Below are 27,293 nucleotides of genomic sequence, written 5' to 3'. Positions count from 1 at the left end.
GGCAAGCGCTCTACCCCTGAGCTACATCTGCACCCCCCTTTAAAAATTTTTTTTAAGCAGAGATAATGGTCATAATCTCCAGCAGGCTCTTAAAGCCACCTAAAATTCCTATGTGCTCTTTTTCTTTTAAGAATTTATTTTTTAGTTGTAGTTGGACACAATACCTTTATTTTATTCATTTTTATGTGGTGCTAAGGATTGAACCCAGGGCCTCACACATGCTAGGGGAGTGTTCTACCTCTGAGCCACTGCCCCAGCCCTCCTATGTGCTCTTAATAAGCTAAGTATGTTTGCTTTAAAAATGCTGTCCAAAGCTAAGTCCTTTTATAGCCTGTATTGCACCTAGGTTTCTCTTTCACCATTCTAGAAGCAAACACTACTGCAGGGGCTATGAACAAGAATATGGCCACCTGGAAACTGGAAAGGGTAATTCTTTTGAGTTTTAAGGGTTAAATGAATTGGTACAGGTAACTCAGATGGATCAGTGGCTGTTACCTGTTCACTAGTACTGTTCCCTAACAGCTCCCAGCGGGTCAGAGATAGAAAAAGGGAAAAACTCAAGAGGATCCGCGAGATCGAATGCTGCTGGGGGAAGGCGTGGGCCATTTCATGGGCTCAGGTCCGCACTGCCTGAGCGCCGGCGGAGCTGTCAGCGCACAGAGGGGCACTGGAGGCAAGGGTCTGGTGCCGAGGTTACTCAGTTCCCTCCTCCTTATAAAGTTGGAGCATAGAGGTCTGGAGAAGAAAAGAGGAATCCAAAGCGCTGCTCAGGCAGCGGAGGCCTCCAGACTTTGAGGACCGCCCACCCCGCCCCAGCTTCCCACACCTGGGGACTGCAGGACCGGGCGGGGGGCGGGGGGTGGTGGTGGTGGTTCGCGGGTAGGCTGCCCCTTGAGAGCACAGGAACTACGCTTCCCGGCGTGCACCAGGGCAGGAGGGCCTCTCCGGCGCCGCCGGAATCTCGCAGGTCCTGCTGGGAGTTTCATTGACCTTCGCGCCCCATCCAACTTCGACTCCACCCACCTGCTCAGGCCCCACCCCCTCTGAGAGCGGGTGGCCGGGCGGAGTCCCGCGAGGCGCTATCTTCTTCTCCTCATTGGTCTAGCTTGGCTGCCACTCAGGAGTGAGGAAAATAAGCTACCTACTGATTGGTGGATTCTGTTTGGCGCCAACTAGGAAAGGGGCGGAGCATCAGTGGTCCCAGTGGCCAGCTATTACCGCGAAAGCCACTTCGGCTGAGAAAGCCCGGGAGGGAGCTACTGATTTGTGTAGTTCTCTACGACCCAGGACTGGGCAAAGTGGGTGAGAGACGAGTGAGCAGAGTGTGGGCCCGGGCCGTTGCCTCGCGGCTCTTGCCCGCTCCCCCTTCTCGACTCGAAGAGTTTGTTTGGATTTAATCTTCAGGTTGCCGGCGCCCGCCCGCCCGCCGGCCTCGCGGGGTGTGAGGGAAGCATCCGTGCTTGTGGCTGGCGCCTGCCGGGTCCAGACGCCTGCCCGTCCGCGCCACTTGCCCGCGGCAGCCGCATCCCTGAACCGCGGGGTCGTGTTTGTGTTTGACCCGCGGGCGCCGACGCGGGGCGCGCGGCCGAGGCCGGTGCCGGCAGGGCGGGCGGGCAGGCGCGGCGGAGGGAGTCGTAGCGGGAGCACTAGGAGACCGGGGGCCGCCATGGAGCTGGGCCCCGAGCCCCCGCACCGCCGTCGCCTGCTCTTCGCCTGCAGTCCCCCGCCCGCGCCGCAGCCGGTCTCGAAAGCGCAGTTCGGCGCGCCGGCGGCGGATGGCCTGTCTCCTGTCACCAATCTGACGGTCACCATGGACCAGCTGCAGGGACTGGGAAGGTGAGCTGGGCCGGCGAGCGGCGCCCCTGAGAGGCCGGGCGGGGGAGGGGGGGACCTGCGGGCCCGGCGCTCAGCTCGGGGCCCGGCTGGGGCCGCCATGCGCACCTCCCCGGCAGAATGTTGGCGGAGAGGCGGGCCGGACTGCCAGGGATGCCCCCTGCCCAGCAGCCCGCCGGGGGCCTGGCTTCCCACCTCATCCCTTTGAATTGCTCCGAGCCCTCCAATTCCTGTTCCAGGAAGCTCTTTAGGATCTTCCCCCACGAGGAGAATCGGGCCTCCGGCCTCACTTCCACCCTTTCCTGAACCGCTGCGCAGGGTCTTGGTTTACTGCGAGCTTTGTTCCTTCTCAACAAAAGGACGTGGCATTTTCTTTCCCGACATTTGTGCGGGATCGTGGTACTCCCTTGGCTCCTACACGTTCCTGCTGTTCATCCCCTCTGCTTTGCTAAGGCCCGGCTTTTTAACTAAACTTTCCATACTAGAAAGTTCTGTGAACTTAATAGCGAGGGAAAAAAAAATGCATCCCACAATGTTTCCGGGCAAAGCTGCTTTTCTCACATCTTGGGCGTCTCATTTTGTAATTACTTAGGTCTTATAGTTTCCCCAACCTGTGAAAAGCAAGGACTCCTGCCCTGTTCGGCCCTACTTTTAGCACAGTACCTCGACTATAAACTCATTTGGAAAAATATCCCAATGTTCATTTACCATAGTCACTACATCCTACAATGTGGCCCAGAGCCAAGCGCGTCCATTCCTTTCTTTTCTCAAGTGCTACCTGGTATTCTGGGTGGCAAAGAGGGGATTGAGTCCTGGCTTAGAAGTGATGATGGTTGGAGGCAGCCTGGCTGCTTCGTGTCCCATTTCCTTTATGTGACCTTTTAATTATGTCCTATGCATTACTCATTTGGAAGTATTTCTTTTGATTTCAGTGAGTATGAGCAGCCACTGGAGGTGAGAAATAACAGCAGTCTACAGAGAATGGGTTCTTCTGAATCAACTGATTCAGGTATGCTTTTGATTTCCAAACATGTAGGATTTGTCTGCTGTGTGGTGAGCAATGTTGGGAATTTCCTGAAATATATCCTTTCACCTCAGAACTTTTGTGAGAAGTTAAGTGAATACAGAAGAGAAGTCTTGGCATTGGGTGACAAGCACTTCAGAACCATAAAGAAGCCTTAAAGAGTCAGTTTGTTAAGAGAAACTAGTGTCTGGTATCTTCAAAGGAGTGATGTATGTTCGCTCCTGAAGGATGAGTCGAGTAAAATTCACTATACCGACTATAAGTGGCATTCAGAAAACCTTTTAAAATAAAGGGTCAGAATGACAGTTCTCAAGAATGTATATAATAAATGCTGGTAAGGATGTGAAGAAAAGGGAACAATTAATATGGGATTATTAGTATGACCATTATGGAAATCAGTGTGGAGTTTCTTCAAAGTACTAGGAATGGAATGGAACTACCATATGACTCAGCTATATCATTCCTTGGTATATCCTAAAGAATTATAGCAGCACAATTTAAAGTGACCTATAGAACCAGCCTAGGTAGCTATCAGTAGATGAATGGATAAAGAAAATGTATATATACACATTGGGGTTTTTTCCCTTCAAAGGCATAGACAGGTTTATTTAGAAAATAAATATTCAAGAAGAATATGGGCATTCTCAGTAGAGACTCCTTTAGAATAATACAAGAAATACACACTCAAGGAGAAGGTGAGCTATTTTCAAAGAGAGAGACAGCCACACGGAGTTTATTCAGCCATAAAGAACCATAAATGATGTCATTTATAGAAAATGGATTGAGAGGATTGTGTTAAGAGAAATAAGAGCCAGACTCAGAAAGTCAAGGGTTGTATATTTTCTCATGTGGGAGCTAGAGAAAAAAGGAAAGGGGGGCATTTCAGGAAAATAGGGAGATCAGTAGATTAAGGGAACAGGAAGAGGAAGTGGAAAGGAAATTACTGAGGAATGAAATTGACCAAATTGTTTTATGCATATGTGAATATGTCAAAATGAATCCCATTGTTATATATAATTATAATGCACCAATAAAAAATTGAAGACAAAAACAAGGGTCAAATAGTTAAGTATAATGGAATCATTCCAGAAATCCTGCCTTGAGGAAATGTGCCAGTGCATTTTGTTCTACTTCATAAATACATGTTTCTGCAGGATTATACCTTGTTATAATGTTAATATTATTATACTGATAAGAGTATTTGGGGTGTGGATTTTTCCAGTTAGGGAACCACAAGAGGAAATCTATTAAAATGTAAACTGTATAGGCTTCTTAAGAACTGGAGATAGGCAGGGTGCAGTGGTGCACACCTGTAATCCCAGCAACCTGGGAGACTGAGACAGGAGGATCACAAATTTGAGACCAACCTGTGCAACTTAGTGAGACCATTTATAGTACTGAGAATCAAGCCCCATGCCTCACACATGTAGGCAAGTGCTCTACCACTGAGTCCCAACCCAGGATAGGATTCTTATTTGTGGCTTTGAGGCAAGCAAGAATATCAGGAGCAATAATACATGTGCTGACATATAAATAATGCTAAGCAGTGTGTTTCCCCACTTGCCTTTGATATGAAGACCTTAGTATCATTTTGTTAAAGGCAACAAATACTTGACCTTAGATGTTATGAAAAATGATTGTATTTTTCATACCCAAAATAGGCATATGAGTTGACCACACAAAAATGCTTGAATAATAATTATTCCAGAAAAGTTTTATCCTTTCCTTGGTTGGAACTTACAAAAGATTGTGTGGGTCACCTCTGTCTGAATAACCAAAATCACAGCTCCCCATCCTAGGGATTGAATCCAGAAGTATACCCTCAGACCTTTTTATTTGTACTTTAAGACAGGGTCTTAAAGTACAAATAAAAAGACAAGGCCCAGGCTGGTCTTGAATTAGCCATCATCCTGCCTCAGCCTCCTGAGTAGTGAGATTATAGGCCTGTGCCACCTTGACCATCTCTCTCCTTGAGGGTCTTATTCCCCTCAGGAGTATTCACAAGTAGGAGAAGAGGGTTAGTGAATATACTAAAAAAATGTTGTATATTTAACAACAAAATAGTGTTTTGTGCATTGTTTCCTGAAAAAAAATTTTTTTTATTTCTCACAGGTTTCTGTCTAGATTCTCCTGGGCCATTAGACAGTAAAGAAAAGTATGTATTCAGTGTTCACTGTTCTTTTTCCCTTCTTTTTTTTAAACCAGGGATTGGATCTAGGGGTGCTTAGCCACTGAGCCACATCTCTGGCACATTTTATTTTTTATTTTGAGACAAGGTCTTACTGAGTTGAGAATGGCTTTGCACAGTTGTTTAGGCTGGCCTCAAATTTGCAATCCTCCTGTTTCAGCTTCCCAAGCACCACCATACCTGGCCTGGGGGGTTAAAATTAATGAAGTTTTTTATACTCTAGACAAGAGCCCTAGGGTTAGCTGTTCCTAGTGAGACACCTGGATCTTAGAAATACTCTGGTATCTTGAAAATGAGGAATTTGTGTCAGCAATTTTCTGAACTTGCCCTCCTTTATTTTAGCTGTAATTTAGGTATCCTGTTTGGGTCTCATTTGCTCTTCCCTCTGGCATTAAAGCCTTAAGACAATGTATATTTTAAGAGAAGTCCAAGTTTTTGTTTTTTACCTACAAGGCTACAAGTATTTTGGGATGCAAGAAAGCAAGAAACCTTCAGGACTTTTCTTATCTTTTGCTTAAAATGGGAGTCTGTTTGGTCAACCCCCTCTTCAAAGTAAAGGCTAAAATCTGCTATTATGAATACCACTTTCCTTGCTTAATTCTCATCTTTACCTTCTGATTTCATTTCAGCCTTGAAAATCCCATGAGGAGAATAAATTCCCTACCTGTAAGTTCCATTATTTCAGACTAAAACCTGTTACCTATCCCCTAGCTTCCAGCTTGACTTTGATGGGAGACTTCAATTTAGGAAGTGAATACTGCTTTTCTGTAATCTCATAAGAACTCAAGACATTGCCTAGAGCAATTTCAGCAATGGCAGCCTCTTGAGAACTTTGTCTTCTGTTTTATAAAACCAGGAAGAGTTCTTTTCATGGAAATTTTTGTTTTTGTTGCCGGTGGGGCAGTGGGGGAGCATAGTACTGAGTACTGAACTCAAGGGCACTCAACCACTGAGCCACATTCCCAGCCTTATTTTGTATTTAGAGACAGGGTCTCACTGAGTTGCTTAGTGCCTTGCTTTTTGCTGAGGCTGGCTATGAACTCACGAACTTCCTGTCTCAGCCTCCCCAGCCAGTGGGATTATAGGCATGCATGTGCCACCACACTAAGAACTGAATTTTCGGGCTGGGGTTGTGACTCAGTGGTAGAGCGCTTAACTGGCATGTGTGAGACACTGGGTTATATCTTTAGCACCACATAAAAATAAAGTAAAATGTACTGTGTCTATCTACAACTAAAGAAAAAGTTTTTTTTTTAATGAATTTTCCATTGAATATTTCTTTGCATACTCTATTCCTCTTTTTTTTTTTTTTTTAAACTTCAATAGCTGAAGTTCTTGGGATGTAGCCCAGCTCTGAAAAGAAGCCATTCCGATTCTCTTGACCATGACATCTTTCAGCTCATCGACCAGGATGAAAACAAGGAAAATGTGAGTGTGGCATCAATGTACTAACTCAGGATAGAGGTGAAACCTGCAAGTGTCAGCAGCTTGCAAGAGAAATGATTGGGGCTATTTTCTGCAAATAAACCTGTTCAAAATCATGTAGTCTTTGGAATCAGAGAAATGTGGGCTTGAATCTTGTTTCTTCCTAATTGTGTGACCTTGGCAACCTCTCTTAAGAGAGTGAGAGAGGAGAGAGAGAGAGAGAATTTTTAATATTCATTTTTTAGTTCTCGGCGGACACAACATCCCTGTTGGTATGTGGTGCTGAGGATCGAACCCGGGCCGCACGAACGCCAGGCGAGCGCGCTACCTCCTGAGCCACATCCCCAGCCCCTTCTTTGTGTTTTTTTTATATAAAATAATAGTAGCAATATCTTTTTGTTCCATTGTAGGGATTAAATAAAATTATGTATGTGGAGAATTTAAAATGGTAGTTGGCAAGCTGTAGATGTTGCTTAGATGATAGCTCTCGGGAGTAATTAGATCCACAAATAGTTTATCTGGAACAGTCTCCCAGGCCTTCCTTCTTTGCCCTGACCCTGGGGTGAGTTGTAGGCCCATAACTATTTGGAAGATGAGGGTCAACAAGTCCTAGTGAATCCTAGTAACTGAAATAGTGGTTTAGAAAGTGAACTTGTTGTTCATCCAGAAGCCCAGCTGTACCCTGGCCTGGTTTTCTTTGTCAGCCTTCTCTCACTGTATTTCCATATTTGATTGATCCTACAGATTTATTACAAAAACAACTGCCTCCATGAAATCTCATTCTGTTTATCAACTTAGAATATATCATGAAGGAGAATATGAAAATGGGTTCCTGCCTTGAGTGCTTGGAGCAGTGTCTTGCTTCTTCTGTGTAGTGCTTTTTACCAGGCTCAAACTACTGGTTCACCAAACCTGGCTTCTCATACAATTTGCCTACCTAGAGTTTGTTCTAAAAGGAACGACAGTATAGGTGGCAGTTAAAGAGCTTCCTTAAGTTCTCCTGCCTGGCTTCAGTATCTTGGTCCTACCATTTAAACTTTAAGGCCTAGTTTTCTTATCTGTAAAAGGGGAGAGAATCATGTATTTGGTTAAATGAGTTAATGTACAGACAGTATTTAGCTCTATGTCGGCAATGATAATAACTGTGATATTACTATTACCGCTTTTAGCACTTAATAATTAGTTCTTTTCTTTATTGGGTGGGGTATGCTGGAGATCGAACCCAGAGGCATCTAACCATTTAGGTATATCCCCATGCTTTTTTTTGTTTTGTTTTGTTTTTTGGGTTTTTTTTGGTTTTTGTTTTTTTTGAGATAGGGTCTTGCTAAGTTGTTTAAGGCCTGGCTAAATTGCCTAGGCTGGCCACAAATTTGCAATCCTCCTGCCTCAGCCTCCCAAGTTACTGGGATTACAGGCATGTACTACAGCATCCAGCTGGAATGCAGTACTAATTTTAAGAAGAAAAAAATTGTCTCAGTGGTAGGAAGAGGTAGAAAATATAAATCCAAGGTGAAAGGTTTGACTTCTGCTCACAGGCAATTATACTATAATGCCATTGCTTTAGATTTTAGAAAGTTTGTGATTTAGCTTATCATTTGTAGTATTTTTTTATTCTTTGCAGATACTATATTAGGAAATAAGGTAGGACATAAAAAAGATGCTGCTGAATTTTTATTTGCTTTGTGGTGCTGGGAATTGAACCTAGGGTTTCATATGCTAGTCAAGTGCTTTATCACTGAGTTCACTTCCAGCCCAAGATGCTACTTTAGAAGTTAGCTGTTGACAGCCATGAACTCTTAAACATATTCAGTGTTGTTTTGGAGTCATTTACAAAAGTGATGGGTACCCACTCCCTTGCCTGGCTTCCCAAGTTATAGCTGAGCCCTAGAGCTGTATATTGTAGACAGTAGAAGATGTCTCCACTATACTGTCTTGCAGGAAGCCTTTGAGTTTAAGAAGCCAATAAGACCTGCATCTCGTGGCTGCCTGCACTCTCATGGACTTGAGGAGGGTAAAGATCTCTTCGCACAGAGGCAGAACTCTGCCCCAGCTCGGATGGTATGTGCTCTGGCTTTCTCAGGGGAATTCCTGAGGGGAAGAGAGAATTTAAAAAGAACTCTTGCCGGGCATGGTGATGCACTCCTGTAATCCCAGAGACATGGGAGGCTGAGGCAAGAGGATCACTAGTTCAAAACCAGCCTCAGCAACTAAGCAACTGAGCTATCAGATTAAAAAGGGCTGGGAATGTGGCTTAGTGATCAAACACCCTTGGGTTCAATCCCCAGTATTTAAAAGGAAAAAAAGCACCCTTGACTTTGTCTTTATTAACCAGATTGTCAAACATTTTTAATATTTTTGCTGTAGCTAGAGAACAGACTGGCAGAAGTAAGAATGGGAGATGGTTTGTTAGTGGGCTTGAGCAAGAAATATTTGTTCTTGCCAATTCTGGGAAACTGATCAGGTAGCATCCCAGATGCTTACTGTATGTATGATAGGATTGGATTGTGTGTTACTTAAAACTTGCTCTTTTATAACACTTCCTAAGTACTAAGATACTTTCCAAAGAATGATTTTGTTTGGAGTAAGTATTTGGCTGCTTCGAGTTGAGATATTAAGAACTATTATGCTGTGGCTGGGGTGTGGCTCAAGTGGTAGCGTGCTACCCTGGCATGGGTGCGGCCCGGGTTCGATCCTCAGCACCACATACAAACAAAGATGTTGTGTCTGCCGAAAACTAAAATGTAAATTAAAAAATATTTAAAAAAAAAAAAAAAAAGGACTATTATGCTGCCAAGCATGGTCATCCCTGCTACTCAGGAACCTGAGGCAGGAAGATCACAAATTCAAGGCCAGCCTGGGCAATTTTGTGAGCCCCTGTTCTAAAAAAGAAAGGAAAAAAAGGAGTTCAGTTAACCCATCATCTACAGATTGCTTAGCAGTTTGTGGGGCCACTTATTTCAGGGCTTTTTATTTTCCAGGTAGAGACTTTATTACTTCTAAGGCTTCCTACTGTTGGCTCAAGTGCAATAGTACAAGCATGTAGTCCCAACTATTTGGGAGAGTGAGGCTGGAAGATGAGAAATTCAAAACCATTCTGGGCAACTTAACAAGATCAATATAAAGGGCTGAGGATTAAGTGATTAAGTGCTCTTGGGATCAATCTCCAGTATCAAACACACCAAAAAAAAAAAAAGGTTCCTATTGGTGACCTGAATTGGGTCAGCTGACAGAATCTATACTGAAGAGGCCCAATTTAAACAAAGTGACCATATTAGGTTTCTAGGTTTTTCTGGGAACTTGTTTTCTGGTGTGGTTTGTGGCCTGAAGTTCTGGTTTGTGGCCAGTATTGACTCTGTCTAGCATTTGCACAAAGTAGTCTTTAGGGTTTTTTGTTTTTTAGGTGGACACAATATCTTTATTTTATATTCATGTGGTGTTGAGGATCAAACCCAAAGTCTCATGCATGCTAGGTGAGCACTCTATCACTGAGCCACAATCCCAGCCCCCAAAGCACTCTCTGTCTTTTGTTTTTGTCTTGAATCTTCATAAGCCTAAAAAGTAGTTGGGAGGGCTGGGGATGTGGCTCAAGTGGTAGCGCACTTGCCTGGCACGTGTGCGGCCCGGGTTCGATCCTCAGCACCACATACAAACAAAGATGCTGTGTCCGCCGAGAACTAAAAAATATCAAAATTCTCTCTCCCTCTCTCATTCTCTCTTTTTTTTTTTTTTTTTTTTTTTTTTTTTTTTTAAAGAGAGAGAGAGGAGAGAGAGAATTTTTAATATTTATTTTTTAGTTCTCGGCGGACACAACATCTTTGGTAAGTGGTGCTGAGGATTGAACCCGGGCCGCACGCATGCCAGGCGAGCACGGTACTGTCTAAAACATTAAAAAAAGGAAGAGGATCTCAAGTTAAAAGCCAGCCTCAGCAATTTAGTGAGACTCTATCTCAAAATAATAAATAAAAAGGGCTGGGGATGTAATTCTGTGGTTAAATACTCCTGGGTTCAATCCCTGGTACCCACAAAAAAACTTAGCATTGGGATTGCCTTGTTAGAAAAAAAAACATCTCTTATAAACTTTTTTCTCTGGCATGTAGATTTATGATTTGTGAGGTTTTTTTGTTTGTTTGTTTTGTTTTTTAGTATTGTTTATTGTTTGCTTTATTTTTTTCTCCACACTGGAAACTCAACCCAGGGTCTTACACATGCTAGGCAAGCCATTTACCACTGAGATACATCCTCAGCTCTCTTATTTTGAGACAGGGTCTTGCTAAGTTGCCAAGGCTGACATCAAACTGGCAATCTTGCTTCAACCAAACAGCAAGCTCTTGTTTATTTTATAATCCATAAATTTTGTCTTTTAGCTTTCCTCAAATGAAAAAGAGAGCAGTGAGCCAGGGAATTTTGTTCCTCTTTTTATGCCTTCATCACCTGTGAAAGCTGCTTTGTCTGATGAAGATGATGGCTTCATGGACCTTCTCGATGGAGACAATCTGAAGGTACCAAGTGTGTGTGTTTGTGTGAGAGAGAGAGATTGATTTCCTACCTATTCTAACCACCCCTGAGGAGACATCGATATGGTCTTCCTTCCCCTGAAGGAGTTAAATAATCTATTTATATGTGAGAAACATGAATTAAGGACAGTGTAGGACTAGCTGCAAAGTGGTGGCATAAAGCTGAAAGGACCTCCTCAAGTGTCCTCATCAGAGATACTTTCAATTTCTTTGGATATCTAATTATTTGATCCCCAGTGTCAAAAAAGTTTCTACCCAAGTCAATTTGGTTTTTGTTTGTTGGTTTGTTTTGCAGAACTGGGGAATGAACCCAAGGACTTGCACATGTTAGGCAAGCACTCATGCCACTGAGCTAGTTAGCCCAGGCCTTTTTATTTTAAGACAGGATCCCCCCAAGTTGCCCAGGGTGGCCTTGAACTGGAGGTAATGCCACAGCCTCCTATTTAAACTAAGGTTAATCTTTATTGGATCTATTTAAGATCACTTTTCCTAGGGTGGGGTTATGGCTTAGTGGCAGAGTGCTCACCCACATGTATGAGGCACTGGGTTTAATCCTCAGCAACATATAAAAACAAATAAATAAATAAATAAAGGTATTGTGTCCATCTACAATTAAAATTTTTATAAATAAAATCACTTTTCCTCTTTTCTTAGAATGATGAGGAGACCCCATCATGCATGTCAAGCCTCTGGACAGCTCCCCTTGTCATGAGAAGAACTACAAATATTGTAAGTTTTTCTGATGTGTCTGGAGGGAATCTTGAGTATTTAGGCCACTTTAGCTATCTCAAGTCTTTAATATAAGATACTAGGTTTTCTTAGATCATTTAACTGACAGTGACCTGAACTATAAAACATGTAAAGACATGTAATTCCAAAAAGAACTGTAGCAGATTTGCTTTTGGGGGGGTGGGGTGGGAGTGGGAATTGAACCCAGGGGTACTTTACCACTAATCTATATTACCAGTCCTTTTTTATTTTGAGACAGTGTCACTAGTTGCTGAGTCTGGCCTCAAATTTGTGACTTCAGCTTTCTGACTTGCTGGGATTTCAGGCCTGTGCCACCAAACCTAGCTTACCTATAGCTTTGAGGCCATTTATGGATTACACTATGGTATGCATAGTAATCTATGCATACCATGCATCAGCTGAATACATATTCTTTTAATACCAGGTCCATGTGCTAGGCCCTACAAGTTTCTGGGGCCAGATGAACCGACAATGTCTGTTTCCTTATTTTGGGATGGCTTTGTTTTGTTCTGATGATTTAATTCAAAGGTGCTTTCCACTGAGCTACATCTTTTTATTTTGAGACAGGGTCTCACCAAGTTGCTTAAGGCCTTGTTAAGTTTCTGAGGTTGGCCTTGAACTTGAGATCCCCCTGCCTCAGCCACTTGAGTCCCTGGGATTATAAACGTGTGCCACTGGGTTGGTTTGGTTTGGTTTGTAATAGAATCTTGCTGTATTGCTCACACTGGGCTCAAACTCATAATCCTCCAGTTCCTGCCTCTTAGGTAGCTGGTATTGCAGGTGTGCATCACCATGCAAGGCCAGGATTAATTTTTTACTATCCCAGGAAGCTGTTGATTTAAGGGCCATTCAAGATAACAGATTTTAACCAAAGATGGATGTGTCTCTTTTTCTCTAAGGGCAATCGGTGCAAGCCATTTGACTCCCCTTCCCTGTGTAGCTCCAGCACTCGCACTCGGTCAATGCTGAAGAGAACAGAACGATCTCGAGAAGAATCTCCACGTGGTAATACAAAACGGAGGAAGAGCATGACTGGAACCAGTTCTGAAGTGGTAGCTAGTCCAGAGAAGACCCAGGAGGTTAGTTGTACAGGTTCTTTTTTTTTTCCCTAGGAGAGTGATACAGTATTTCTCAATTCTAAAATTTTTATTTGGCAGCTCTTGGAACTTGTAATTCTCTTGCTTCAGCCTCCCAAGTAGCTGGGATTAGATGCATGCACCAACACACCTGACAGACTATATGTTTTTGGTTTTGCTTTCATTTATATCAAGTGTGTCTATATTATTTTTAATTATCTGTATAGGCGCTTTTTTTTTTTTTTTTTTTTTTTTGGGTAGATGGACAGAATACTTTTTTTTTATGTGGTGCTGCTGAGGATCAAACCCAGTGCCTCACACTTGCTAGGCAAGCACTCTATCACTGAGCTATGGCCTCAGCCCCAGAGGCTTCCCCTGCACCGCAACCCCACACACACTCTTTGATCAAGCTCAGGGTCTTATGCATGCTAGGTAAATGCTCTACCACTGAGCTATACCCTGGGCCCTATAGCCCTTTTTAGTTTTCATTTTGAGACAGGGTCTCACTAAATTGTTCAAATTGGCCTCAATTGAGAGATTGTTCTGCTCAGCCTCCCAAGTACCAGCAATTACAGGAATGTGTCACTGAAGCATTTTTAAGATAACTCTATGACTGCTTCCTCCCTCCCTGTTTCATACTAGGGATTGAATCCAGGGGTGCTCAACTGCTGAGGCACATCCTCAGCCCCTTTTTATATTTAATTTAGAGACTGGGCCTTGCTAAATTGCTGAGGCAGTTGAACTTGTGGTCAAGCTGTTGGAATTACAGGTGTATATTACTGAGCCTGGCTCAAGATGACTGCTTTAAAATTCTTGTCAAATTATAATTCCAGCTATTTGGGAGGCTCTAGGCAGGAGGATCACAAGTTTGAGGCCAGCCTCAGCAATTTAACAAGGCCCTGTTTCAAAATAAGGGATAGGGATGACGCTCAGTGGTAAAGCATCCCTGGGTTTAATCCCCAGTACCAAAACCAAAACAAATAAAATCCTTGTTAGATAATTCCAACATATGCTTCTAGTGTTGGCCTCTATTGTTTTTGTAAGTCAGGATTCAATTATCGTCTACATATTTTGAGTTTTATGTTAGGAGGCTGTGGTCTCTATAAAGCTGGTTTAGCAGAAGAAAAAGATGGGCTGCTTGAGCCACATCCCCAGCCCAGAAATGGGGTTCTTTATAACAGCTGGGTAACAGTAAAAGTTATTAATTTAAGTCTTTGTCGTGCTCCAGGTGAATGTTTCTAGAAGTTCCAGTCAGAACCCTGGCTTCATTCTCTACCTTTGATTTGTTACAGATTCTACACCAGTCTTTATCCTTGGCACCTTCCCCAAAAGGGACCATTGAAAACATTTTGGACAATGACCCAAGGGACCTTATAGGAGATTTTTCCAAGGTAATTACAAACCAGAGCTGCTGTGGCTGAGGGATAAAGGGGTGGAGGATACCTAGGATTTTACCCAGCCTTTCTGCCTCTCCAAGGTGGTTCCTAGGGTGCCTTCAAGGAGACATTAAAATATATAAGCAAGGGAAATTAATTTGGTTTCTCATAGTCAGGTACATGTTGGTCTCTGAGTGCTGATCAGTGAGTTCAAATAGGGAGTCACCTTGACTCCAACTCAAAGATCAGACTCTTTGGGAACTGGGTATCTCATTAAAAAATAGCATCAGGAGCAGAAATAAATTTATAGCCTCACATGCATTTATAGTATGCATGTTATAAGGTTATCTCAGAAAGTAGTGTTAGTAGGGTGTGGTAGCACAAGCCTGTAATCCCATCTGCTCCAGAGGCTGAGGCAGGAGATTGCAAGTTCCAGACTTGGGCAATTTAGCAAGATCCCCATCTCAAAAGAGTGGGGAGTGTAGGTCAGTGGTATAGCACCTCAGGTTCATCAGGAGGAGGGGGGACAGTTATGGGTTGAGACTGAATTGTTTCTTTTCTCAAAGAAGCATGGCCTTTGAGGGTAAAGGCCTGAAGCATTGTGAGGGAGGGTTCTCTGCCTTTAAGCTGTAACAAAATACAGGGGTGGGATAAGGAATATGTTGGCAGCAACTTGTTTAACCATATTTGATTTGAGGATTGCCCGATCAATCTCTTATTCGTTAAGTTAGCTGATCTAATATTTATTGAAGTGCTTAATGTGTTAGGTATAGATTCCTAGTTTTTTCCCTAAAAGAACTTAGCATATGTTTGGAGACCTAACACGTGTACCACATGATTGAAGTAAATGTCAGTGAGGTGAAAGCAGTAGGCTATATAAATAATAAAAAAGGGATTTGTCTCAGCTAGGTTATTGGGAGATATGGCCCTGGGCTGTTGTTATTTTATTTTATTTTTTTTAGTGAGAGAGGAGAGAGAGAATTTTTAATATTCATTTTCTAGTTTTCGGCGGACACAACATCTTTGGTATGTGGTGCTGAGGATCGAACCCGGGCCGCACGCATGCCAGGCGAGGTTGCTACCGCTTGAGCCACATCCCCAGCCCTGGGCTGTTGGTATTTTGCCCAGATGGGTTTTGAGGGAACAGGAAGGAGTCTGAAGGGAAGAATAAGCAAAGACAGGTGTATCCTCACTTGTAGAGCCTTCAACTTGGAGTTAATTATCTTGTGGCTGTCCATGACCAAGAGAGTAGATGAGATCTTACAGCCAGCTGGACTAAATAATGCTGCTGTACTTGTCTTCCTTTTGAGACAGGGCCAAGTCACATATTTTCTGTTCCCTTGCACTATGCAAGGCCTCACAGGTGCTCAGGAGTTCAGTGAGGCAGTAGTCCTTTCCCTGTGTTTCTGTGCTGTTCACTCTGGTTAAAATGAGGGTTCCTGACAAAGGCAGGAGGAAATGGAAGTTACTTAAGGCTTCTTGTTCACATCTGGCCTACCAGTTGGGTGCCCTTAGATAAACTGCTCAGATAAGGTCTGAACTTTGGAATAATGTACTGGATTGGTTTGTGTGAAAATTAAATGCAAGACATTAATGAATGGGCTGGAGTTATAGCTCAGTGCTAAAAGCACTTGCCTTGCATGTGTGAGGCCCTGGGTTCAATTCTCAGCATCTCATATAAATAAATGAGTAAATTAAAGGTCCATCAACATCTAAAAAATTATTTTTAAAAAAAAAGATGTTAATGAGGGCTGGGATTGTGGCTCAGCAGTAGGGCACTCACCTAGCATAAAGATTGTGTCCAACTACAACTAAAAATAAATTAAAGGGGCTGGGGATGTGGCTCAAGCAGTAGAGCCCTTGCCTGGCATGCGTGCGGCCCGGGTTCGATCCTCAGCACCACATACCAACAAAGATGTTGTGTCCACCGAGAACTAAAAAATAAATATTAAAAATACTCTCTCTCTCTCTCACACTCTCTTTTAAAAAAAAAATAAATAAATAAATTTAAAAATTTTTTTTTTTAAAAATATCTTTTTAATTTTTCCTTTTTCTTTTTTAAGGGTTATCTTTTTCATACAGTGTCTGGGAAGCATCAAGATTTAAAATACATTTCTCCGGAAATTGTAAGTTATCTTTTTTGAACCTGCCACATGTGGGATATTTAGATCTTATTCCTGACAGCAAAGTTGATTTCCTAATCTTTCTCTCCACAGATGGCCTCTGTTCTAAATGGCAAGTTTGCCAGCGTCATTAAGGAATTTGTTATCATTGACTGCCGATACCCATATGAATATGAGGGAGGCCACATCAAGGTATGGATTCTTGAATTCTGCTATCTCAAGAGAGCATAGAAGGAGCCATAGGCGATCTGTGGTTTTAATTAATTTTTGGTGCCAGGGATTGAATCCAGGGATGTTTAACTGAGCCACCACATCCCCAGCCTTTTATACACACATACACCACTGAGTTGCTTAGCACCTTGCTTTTACTGAGGCTGGCTTTGAACTCATGATCTTCCTGTCTTAGCCTCCTGAGCTACTGGGATTATAGGCATGCACCACTGCGCCTGGCTTGTTTTTTATTTTGAGACAGAGTCTTGCTGAATTGCTTAGGGTCTCGCTAAATTGATGAGGCTGGCCTTGCACTTGAATCCTCTTGCCTCAGCCCACAAAGAAAGTGTATGTGAAAGGCACTTGACTCCTGATATACCAAATGAATGTTCTGTTCCACTCTCTACCACTTAAGCTGCAGATACTCTCTCTATTTTGTCCCTGATACCCTCACTCTTAAGGCAGTTTTCAGGTAGTACACCTTGATGTATAGGCCATTCAGGGGGACCTTACAGGGTTCCATGATGAACACTCTTGGACTCCTGACTTTGCCCTGTATCTGAACTAGGCCTCCTGAGTTTTTAGTTCATTCAAGCTGCCTGGTAGGGAGACACGTGGGGACACATTTCCAGGAAGGATGGAACTAAAATAGTGATAAGGTGATATTAGTGTTTGCTACTATATTATAGCTTTTGAAAGTGTCCAAATTTATATATACTTATAAGTCATATAACAGAATTTGAGTGACCCATTTCCATTCTACATGTATCTTACTACTCTATAGGCCTATGAAGCTCCATTAAGATATAAGGACCAGGTGGTTCACTATACTATTGTGTCAAGAGACTTGTAAAACCACAAACTGGTCTCAAGAACTGTTACTTCAAGATGACACTTGCGTGGGGCTGGGGATATGGCTCAAGCGGTAGCGCGCTCGCCTAGCATGCGTGCGGCCCGGGTTCAATCCTAAAAAATAAATATTAAAATTCTCTCTCACTCTTTCTTTAAAAAAAAAAGATGACACATGCAGTTGCTAATGGCATCTGGTGCCTTTATAGGGTGCAGTGAACTTGCACATGGAAGAAGAAGTTGAAGACTACTTACTCAAGAAGCCCATTGTACCTACAGATGGCAAACGTGTCATCGTTGTATTCCATTGTGAATTTTCTTCTGAGAGAGGCCCACGCATGTGAGTACTGCACAGAATGAGGCTCCAGGACTGTGTTGGTTTTGTGGGACATGGTGTGTGGCTTGCACTTGAACCATGTTTGATTATATATAACCTTTTTTTTTTTTCTAAATTCTTTCTTATTTAGCAGCTGATTGACCTTTTTTTTTTTTTTCTTTTGTGAACAGCCTCCTTGGGTATAATTTATAGGCTTGACCTAATTTCATTTGCAGAGGATTTTCAAACTGTTTCAGTCCATCACTGTTAATGTGCTAGTGTTGTCCAGGGAGTATTTCCCATGAATCCAACGTCTTCCTGAGTGGCTTATTGTTGGTCCTCTATACTAGCTCTTCCAATTTTCCCCTCTGTCTCTTTAGTACCAAGGATTGAACCCAGAGGTGCTTAACTTTGAGGCACATCCCCAGCCCTTTTTATTTTTTGAGACAAGGTCTCTCTAAGTTGCTGATGCTTGATCCTGCCTCAACCTCCCATATTTCTGGTATTTCAGGTATACTCCAACATACACCCAGATCTCCTACTCTCTTTAGTTCTATCTGTGGGGCTGCTGGTCTCATGACATCCTTCAAGTGATTGTTGTTTATGCAAATGTCATAAAAGTGTGATGTTCTTGCTGTACAACTTAGTAGAATATGATTGGGCTGGGGTTGTGGCTCAGCAGTAGACTCTCACCTTGCTTGTTCGAGGCCCTGGGTTCAATCCTCAGCACCACATAAACATAAGTAAACAAAGGTATTATGTCCAATTACAACTAAAAAATAAATATTGTTTTATTTTTTCAATATTAACTTTTATGTTGTGCTGAGGATCGAACCCAGTGCTTCACACATATTAGACGAGCACTTTACCTCTGGGCCACAATCCCAGTTCCCAAAAATAAATATTTTTTTAAAAAATTCAATATAATGCTTTAAAACATTTGATGATAGGAGTGCATAAAAAAGGATTGGAAGCCTGGAATGTGGCAGGCACCTGAGGCAATAAAAACCCAGCAACAGGGATGTGGTGACTCATGCCTATAATTCCAGTGACTCAGGAGGCTGAAGCAGAAGGATCACAAGTTTGAGGCTGGCCTCAGCAATTTAGTGAGACCCTGTTTCAAAATAAAAAACACTGATATAACATAGAAAGATAACAACAGTGAGCAAAATCAGCAAGGACCCTGCTGCAGCAGAGGTCACAGTGGTGAAAGAAATAAGTTAATCATGTTATTAAGTCCTGAGAAAACAAGGACATATGGTTAGAGAGAGGTAGAGCAGAGGGTTCAGCTTCAACAATAGCCCAGAAAAAACTTCTGATAGGGCCACATTCTCATGCCACTTTGGGTTGTTGGTTTTTTTCTCCCTTTGGTGCTAAAGATCAAACCCAGGACTTCACACATGCTAGGCAAATGCTCTACCACTGATAAATACCTCTAGCTGGGCACCCTGTTTATTTTGAATCTTTTCAAAGCTCAAAGGTTGTAGTTGCATAGACTTTACCTGATTTCATCAGTTGCTAATATTTACCGTATTTGAGTGCATATATTCCTAATAAGCACAATAGAAACTTGACACACATGGCCATTTCCCCAAGTCTTTCAGGCATCTGTCTCCTAAAGATAAGGACTTTGTTTTGGTTTTTTGTTTTGTCCGTCCCCACCCCCCAAAGGAAAAAAAAATAAATAACACTGATATAACATAGAAAGATAACAAGGGATTGAATATAAGGAAATCTGCCAGTGAGCTACATCCCCAATCATTTTTTTGTTTTGTTTATTTATTTATTTATTTATTGTTTTGTTTTGTTTTTGTGGTACTAGAGATTGAACCTAGGGCTTCACACATGCTGGGCTAGTGCTCTACCACTGAGCCACATCCCCAACTCTTTTAATTTTTTTTCCCTTTTTTATTTTGAGAAAATAAGTTGCCCAGGCTAGTCTTGGACTTGTAATACTCTTGCCTTTGCCTCCTGGGTTGCCAGGATTACTAGGCTCAGTAAGACCTTGTGCCTTCTTAACAAGCACTGAGCCACATCGCTATCCCTTTGGTCTTCATTAATACAAAATCAGCCAGGCATAGTTGTGCACATCTGTAATCCCAGTTTAAAAGGGCTGGGAATGTAACTCAGTGGTAAAGCTCCCCTGGTTAATCCCCAGTACCAAATAATAATAATAAAAATATTTATAGGGCAGGCGGCAGTAAAGAACTAACAGCCAGATGAGGTTAGTAGGAGAAAAGCATTCAGTGTTCACTCAAAGCATTGGATGCAAGAAGATGCCCCGTGGCTGGTGCAGGCCTAGCCTATTTAAAAGGCTTGGGTACAGAGAATCCCACTAAGATAAGAGATGAATGAAGGAGACTGGTCAAGGAGCATGTTGGGCAAGCTGGCTCAGAAGCCAGTGCCACACATATATAGTGTCCATTGAGATGGCTGGGCAGGGTCAGATGCTAGGAAGGTTTGGAGAAGAGAGGCTTGGGGAAGAGACCATCTACCAGTACTAACTGTACATGCTCACATGGTCAGGAACTTATAGTTTGGTACTGGTTAACTAGATAACATTTTATCTTAGGAATAAGTGAATAAGGCTGGGAAGATAAGTATAACTGCTTTTTATTGCATTGTCTCTATATTAGTAGGGATAACCTTGCATTGATCCTTTTTTTCCTTTTACTAGGTGCCGGTATGTGAGAGAGAGAGATCGGCTTGGTAATGAATACCCCAAACTCCACTATCCTGAGCTCTATGTTCTGAAGGGGGGATACAAAGAGTTCTTCCTGAAATGCCAGGTAAGATGGGCTTTCTGAAGGGCCTGTTTCCCACCCCCATTTTGGACCAGTGGGTCTGTCTGGTGGTCATGACTGTGTCTTGCCAGGGGCCTGGGAATAAGTTGGGTATCTGCCCTGCACAGAGGGCTCCTGTAGAACACACTACCAGCATCTCTGTTGCTATTCCAAGCTCATAGCTCTGGGCAGGGATGGAGCCAGATATGAGTGTGGGGCAAGTGTTCCCTAACTTCATCCTCTCCTGTCCCCTTAGTCTTACTGTGAGCCCCCCAGCTACCGACCCATGCACCATGAGGATTTTAAAGAAGACTTAAAGAAGTTCCGCACCAAGAGCCGGACCTGGGCAGGAGAAAAGAGTAAACGGGAGATGTATAGTCGTCTGAAGAAGCTCTGAAAGTTTTGGCACCAGGAAGCAGCAGCCTGGGCCTCCCTCCCCCTTTCACCTATTTGCTGCAAAGAAACTTGAGCAAAGGGGCCAGCTGTGTGATATTTGGAGAGAAGGCCTGGGACATCGTGCCTGAAACCTACCTCCCACACTCCCAGGTTGGAGCCCAGAAGAGGCTGCACCTCTTCTATCCCTATAAGATGTCCTCTTTCCTCATCAGGACTGTCTGCCAAGGCTGTGCCATAGTGCAGTCCCATCTCCTCTTCAAGCTGTTTTCCCTACAAATGGATGAAGCAACTGGGGCCTTATGGGCTTCTCTGATGAGGGGATGGGTGGAGGAGGGGAAAGAAGAAGCAACACAAACAGAAATGCTGCTGGCCAAATACCAAAGACAGCCTGGGAAGGAAAGATCTTTATGGGATAACCCGTATCTTAATTTATTCAGCTTCATCAATTTTTTTTTAAACTCCTGGAGACTTTTATTTTACTATTTCATTAAGTCGAAATACTGCCATTCTAGGTAGGGTTTTATCATCCCAGGGGACTACCTCAGCTTTTAATTTAAAAAAAAAAAAAAAAGGAAGGGAAGGGTAAGAAAAGGTAAACCTATCGAGTTGTGGGACGACAGAGCTAGGAGCTCATCACCCCCAGGAGGCACTGCATACTGGGGCCGCTGCTATTAAGTCAAGAACTGAGATACTGGTGGGAGTGGGCACTGGACTCAGGCTTGGCTACAAGATATAAGCTAAACCTCCCAGACCTGCCTCTGAGCATTGTAATCTATGCAGGGGAGGTGTTTTCCTGCTCTTCCTCACCCCAGTTCCCTGTGATGTTGACTGGTGTAGGAGTCAGTCCGGAAAGCACTTCAGGCAGCTTCCATTGGGCCACCCCCAGGCCTGTGTTGGAAGGTCTTAGTGTAGGTATCCAGGGTAAAGGGTGGGGATGGGTGGGCTCCATAGGATGGGGAAGGGACATATCCATTAAGTGTCCTATTATTACTCTGATACTCTCTGGTAACTTTTAATTTAAAAAAAAAATCATTTTATGAACCAAGGAGTATCAAATCAGTGTTGGATGGGCCACCCCAGGGAGGGGGCAAGAGCCCCTGGGTGTTAGGAGGAAGGAGTGGTTCCTGGCATACAGATAACTGTATAAAATGGTTCTCAGGAGGGAGCTTGGTGGAAACTTTCTGGGTTTATCATGTTTTAATTCAAGGGACAGGGAATGATGAATCATCACCAGTTAGTCCTTATCTAGCCCCATGGAAGTGATGGTCTTCTCAAGAGAATACCTCCCATCCAAGGAGCCTTGGGGCTGCCTTAATTCTACACAGGCCTGTTTTGGTGCCTGTTCATCCCTACCCTCCAGCACCAGCCTCCTTACCATCATTCCATTGGGGTATAGCCAGGATTCTCCTACAAAAAGAGTCAGTCTCCCCTCTTACCTCTGCTTCCTATTCTGGGGGTGGGGAGGGAATCAGTGATATTGGAGATGACTAGTTGCTGTTTCGGGTTTGAGTTGCATTTGGATATAAAACAATCTTGTTGGAAAATATGTGGGGAGGAGGGGAATGGGAGAAGGTCTCTTCCCTTACATGTCAAGATACATCCCAGTTGGTCTCTGATCTTGTTTGTAGGTATTCTGTTGGTTGAATGCCTTAAGGGGGGATGGCTTTCAGATTGTACCAGCTTACCTAGTATTGTTAACCAACTGGGTGCAGGCTCTGAAAATAAAGTGATCTTGAACCCTTACTCTCTGCCTTGTTATTGATGGATTTAAAAGGGATCATTTCCCCATGTATTTCTGGGACTACACTTTAATATCTGTGTGGAGCAGCCACATTTCCTGAAAACAAAGGCTCTGATAACAGCCCAACCAACTTCAGAAGTGAGTGGAACAGTCTCTACTTATCCTGAGACCAAAAACAAATGTGGTTCATGTTGTCAAGGTGAGATGGGTATATTTGGAAGTGGTGGCATAAGTTGAAATTCCAGCAACTGGGGAAACTGAAGTAAGAGGATCTCAAATTTGAGGCCAGGGCTGGGGTTGTGGCTCTGAGGTAGAGCGCTCACCTACCATGAGAGGCACCTGGTCCTCAGCACCACATAAAAAAAATATATTGTGTCCACCTATAATTACAAAAATATATATTAAAAAATTTTAGAGGCCAGCTTTGGCAATTTAGCAAGATCCTATCACTAAATAAGACATTAAAAAGGGCTGGGGATGTGGCATGGTGGTTAAGCACCACTGTGTTAAATCCCCAGTACAAATATTTTGTATATATATATAAACTTGGTAGAGGACTGGAATAGTGGTACACAGTGGCCACAAGTTTAAGCATACTGTAGCCTTTTTTTTTTTTTTTTTTGGTACTAAAAATGAACCCAGGGGTGCTTTGTCACTGAGCCACAACCCCAGACATTTTTGCTTTTGAGACAAAATCTCACTAAGTTTTTGAGGCTAGCCTCCAAATTTGTAATACTGGTGGTGTGTGCACGCCTGTAATCCCAGTGGTTTAGGAGTCTGAGGCAGGAGGATTTAATTCAAAGCCAGTCTCAGTAAAAGCGAGGCGCTAAGCAATTTGGTGAGACCCTGTCTCTAAATAAAATACAAAATAGGTCTGGAGATGTGGCTCAGTGGTCGAGTGCCCCTGAGTTCAATCCCTAGTACCCCCGCACCAAAAAATTGTAATCCTGCCTCTTGAGCCTTTGGGATTACATGTGTGTGCCACCTGGCCTGTCCTAGACAGAGAGACCCTACTTCCCTACTTTGAAAAAAGGACTGGGGGTGTAGCTCCATGATAGAGTGCTGACTTAGAATGTGTTGAGGCCCTGGGTTCACTCCCCAATATGAAAAAAACAAACAAAAACCTTCCCTTAAGACTGGGTGTGTAGGGGCTGGGGATGTGGCTCAAGCGGTAGCGCGCTCGCCTGGTATGCGTGCGACCTGGGTTCGATCCTCAGCACCACATACCAACAAAGATGTTGTGCCCGCTGAGAACTAAAAAATAAATATTAAAAAAAAAAAAAAGACTGGGTGTGTAGCTCAACAGTAGAACACTCCTATGCAAAGTGCCCTGCCACTGAGCTACACCCAAGCCAAATATCTCTGCATATTTTAAAGCATATAAAAAATATTAGTGTCATGTATGGTGTGTGCCTATAATCCCAGCTTCTCAGGAAGACAGGAGTCCTGTGCAACACCCCATCTCAACAACAACAAAAGAAAAAGGTCAGCGGGTAGCTGAATGTGGGAGGCCAACCTTAAGAGTGACTGAGTTACACTCCCCAGCTGGGTGCTGAGGCACTCAGTCACAGAAATGGGTGTGTCTTGCTACAGCCCCATGGGTGAAGCTATGCTCACCTGTTCCTTTGTAATATAACCCCTTGCCCTGTTTAGGATAGAATCTTCCATGGAAGTGCCTTGTGTGTGCCCCCTCCTCTTACTGTGCCCTTGGGTGTGGCCTACCCAGGTGTCAATCAACCTGCTGACAGTGGACATCATGAAGATGGACTCAGCCACCTGAAACCTGACCCCTTGCCTCATTTGAATAGCTTCTCCTCAATAAAAGGGGTCAGTGCGTGCTCTTGCTCTCTCTCTCTGCGGACCCTTAAGGTCAGAGGAGCCATCACAGCAACCCCAAAGAAAAAGGTATTTGTGTCTCTTGTGTGGTTATTTCGTGCAGCCCAGTTAGCCCGGTTTAACTAGAGTGACCCCTGAGCCTTTTAGTCTCGAGAACAGAAACCTGGCAATTGGCGTCCAACATGGGCCAAAAGGTCTGCTTCTTTAAGCCACCGGGACAAAAATGACAAATGCTAAGGGGACTCCAATTTAAATATTAAAGAAAGTTAGTGAAGTTGAAAGTTCTCTCCAGAAGTTAAGCATGCTTAGGATTGCAGAGTATTGGGGGCAGAATTGTAGAAAGTAAGTGAATTAGACAAAAGGAAAATCTGTGACGTTAAAATTTTTAATATTGGGGTATAATTTTAGAGACTCTAAATAAATATTGTTATTAAGATGATTGATGGGCTATGTTGTTGAGTTGAGTCCTCTCCATGGAAAGCACGCTTTTGTGGATTTTTTAAAAATTGTTTTTATAAATCTTTATAAAAGATTTTTTGGGGGCTAGGATTGTTGCTCAGCGGTAGAGTGCTTGCCTAGCATGGGTGGAACCTGAGTTCGATCCTCAGCATCATATATATATATAAAAAAAAAAAAAAGCTTAAAAAAAGAGATTTTTTTTTTTTTTTGCCCTTATGTTCTAGAAGTTTGCCCTAGGAGAATGAGAAAAAGGGAGAGAAAATGTGATGTTTACCTGGAGAGAAATAAGTTTCAATTTTCTATTGTTTTTGTCAATACTCAGAAAGTAGGTAGGGACCTTTTTACTACATGATTGTCCTATGAATCAGAATGGCTATAACTCAGGCTGCTTGCTGCTCGCTATGGGGTCCTAGCCCCTAAGGCCAGCAGTGCTTTTAACCCTTGAATTACTTGACCTAAATGCCAAACACAAACTAACTTAAGATCTGATGGTAATGCTAGCATTTGCTGCTAAAAAACGTTTGGAGCACCCATGTGCCACAGAAAAAAGTGCAGGATGTACACGAGCTGCAACCGCAGGTCGCAGAGACAGAACAAGCTGCTACCGCAGTAGGATCTTGGCCAGGCAGGGGGAAAATGCAGACAAAATCAAACAAAATGCAATCGGCTAGGACAACTTGGGGAACTTGGGCAACTGACTCCATGTTGTTTGCATCACCATGGTAACCAAGGGGTGCCTGGCCGGAAGAGCGGGCTTCCTGGTCCCACCTTGCACACTTTCGCGGGCTTCCGATTGGTTCTTCCACGGTCACTCAAATAGGACTTCTAGTCCCGCCTTCCAGCCACTAACCTGTACTACTGTTTTTCAGATTTCTACAGGAGCTGTTCAGAGCCTGTATTTTTAAGAATGCCTACCTGTAAATGCTAACGAGAGATATCTTTTTCAGACAAAATTTAATTCCACAGGTTTCTATGTTGCAGCCCTAAATTTAAGTTAGTTCTGAGTTAAATAACCTGACTTTTCTCTATAGTTGTGTTACTAAATAATGTTCTATTGATGAGAGATATCAAACATGCTTCTTTATATTTTACTTTTAATTTTGGAGGTTATGAGGATGCATTTGCTCGCCACGAGAAAAAAGCCGGCAATGTTCCTATGATGACCAAAAAATCCTATTCTCATTCTAGGGCCTTGCTCTCAAACTTGCAATCCTCCTGCCTCAACCTCTAATTTCTTTGAGACAGGGTCTTGCTAAATTGCTGATCTTGAACTTGCTATCCTGCCTTAGCCTCCCAAGTCACTAGAATTGCAGGTGTGTGCCACCACACTCAGCAAAACCTTTTTGTTTTTTGAGACTAGATCTCACTAAATTCCCCAGACTGACCTAGAACTTGTGATCCTCCTGTCTCTGTTTCCTGAATAGCTGAAATCACAGGCATTCACTACCATACCCAGTCCATACACTTCTTTTTTCTTTCTTTCAGTACTAGGGATTGAACCCAGGAGCACTTTACCATTGAGCCACATCCCCAACCCTTTTTTATATTTTATTTTGAGACAGGGTCTCACTGAGTTGCTTAGGGCCTCACTAAATTGCTGAGGCTGGTTTTTGAACCCATGATCTTCCTGCCTCAGCCTCCTGAGTCACTGGGATCACCACACCTGGCCCATACATACACTTTTAAATACATTTAACTTAGATGTACATTTCTGCATGTCTGTGTGTATGTGTGCATGTGTGTTGCTTAGGGATGGAAGCCAGGACTTCAATGCAAGTTAGTTAAAATCTACTTAGCTACACTCACACACACTTCTCCCAATATCTTTTTTTTTTTTTTTTAAACAATGTGTGGCTAAATCACCTTGAACTTTCGATCTTCCTTCCTCAGTTTCTAGAGTAGCTAGGATTACAATCGTGTGCCTCTATATTCAGCAACTTTGTCTTTTTTTTTTTTTTTTAATCATGGAGAACTTCAAACATAAAAGTAAAAAATGACCCATTTTCTACCTATTACTCAACTTCAGTCATTACTCATTGCCAATCTTGGTTCTCTTCCTTACTTCACTCTGACTTTGCTTTTTATCTTTTCTTTGAACAGGTAATACTTACCTTGATTGTTGAAATAGCCAGCTGATTTCCTGTTGGACCCATCCTTGCCACAATGAACTTGCTAAAATGGCTAATTAGGTCAACCCATTTCTACTTGAAAATTGAATGGTTCCTTGTCCATAAAATGAAACCTGAACTCTTTAGCCCATGCTAAAATAAAATATATAATCTTAGTCTTATCCTTTGCTTATTTTGTACTCCAATAACAGGGCAGATTTCTCTTTCTCAAATGCTTCCTACCCTACAACATAATTGAAACCACTGTGACTTGATTATAAACACT

At 42.9% G+C, this 27,293-nt stretch overlaps 1 protein-coding gene across 2 annotated transcripts; it reads left to right on the top strand.

The window, feature by feature from the left end:
- Positions 1-1,232: 1,232 nt before the first annotated feature.
- Positions 1,233-22,606, top strand: Cdc25a (cell division cycle 25A). 2 transcript variants are annotated; one of them, XM_026389987.2, is made up of 15 exons: positions 1,234-1,836; positions 2,766-2,842; positions 4,970-5,012; positions 5,675-5,711; positions 6,372-6,473; positions 8,409-8,528; positions 10,835-10,969; positions 11,639-11,713; positions 12,634-12,813; positions 14,103-14,201; positions 16,250-16,312; positions 16,403-16,501; positions 17,578-17,708; positions 20,362-20,473; positions 20,724-22,606. In XM_026389987.2, exons 1-15 carry the CDS (start codon positions 1,667-1,669, stop codon positions 20,862-20,864), a joined length of 1,584 nt encoding a protein of 527 aa, XP_026245772.1. In that variant the 5' UTR covers positions 1,234-1,666; the 3' UTR covers positions 20,865-22,606. The 2 variants fall into 2 exon arrangements, with proteins under 2 accessions (XP_026245773.1, XP_026245772.1); XM_026389988.2 differs by lacking the exon at positions 8,409-8,528 and having other exon boundaries at positions 1,233-1,836.
- Positions 22,607-27,293: the final 4,687 nt, after the last annotated feature.

The sequence above is a fragment of the Urocitellus parryii genome, chromosome 3, assembly GCF_045843805.1.
Source record: "Urocitellus parryii isolate mUroPar1 chromosome 3, mUroPar1.hap1, whole genome shotgun sequence".
NCBI classification, from domain to species: Eukaryota; Metazoa; Chordata; class Mammalia; order Rodentia; family Sciuridae; genus Urocitellus; species Urocitellus parryii.
This window is presented reverse-complemented; position numbering and strand designations above follow the sequence as displayed.

Coding starts and splice junctions, on each gene's coding strand:
- Cdc25a (XM_026389987.2), top strand. CDS start 1,667: ATGGAGCTGGGCCCCGAGCCCCCGCACCGCCGTCGCCTGCTCTTCGCC. Junction 2,843..4,969: donor TTCTGAATCAACTGATTCAG/GTATGCTTTTGA, acceptor TATTTCTCACAG/GTTTCTGTCTAGATTCTCCT. Junction 16,313..16,402: donor AATACATTTCTCCGGAAATT/GTAAGTTATCTT, acceptor TTCTCTCCACAG/ATGGCCTCTGTTCTAAATGG.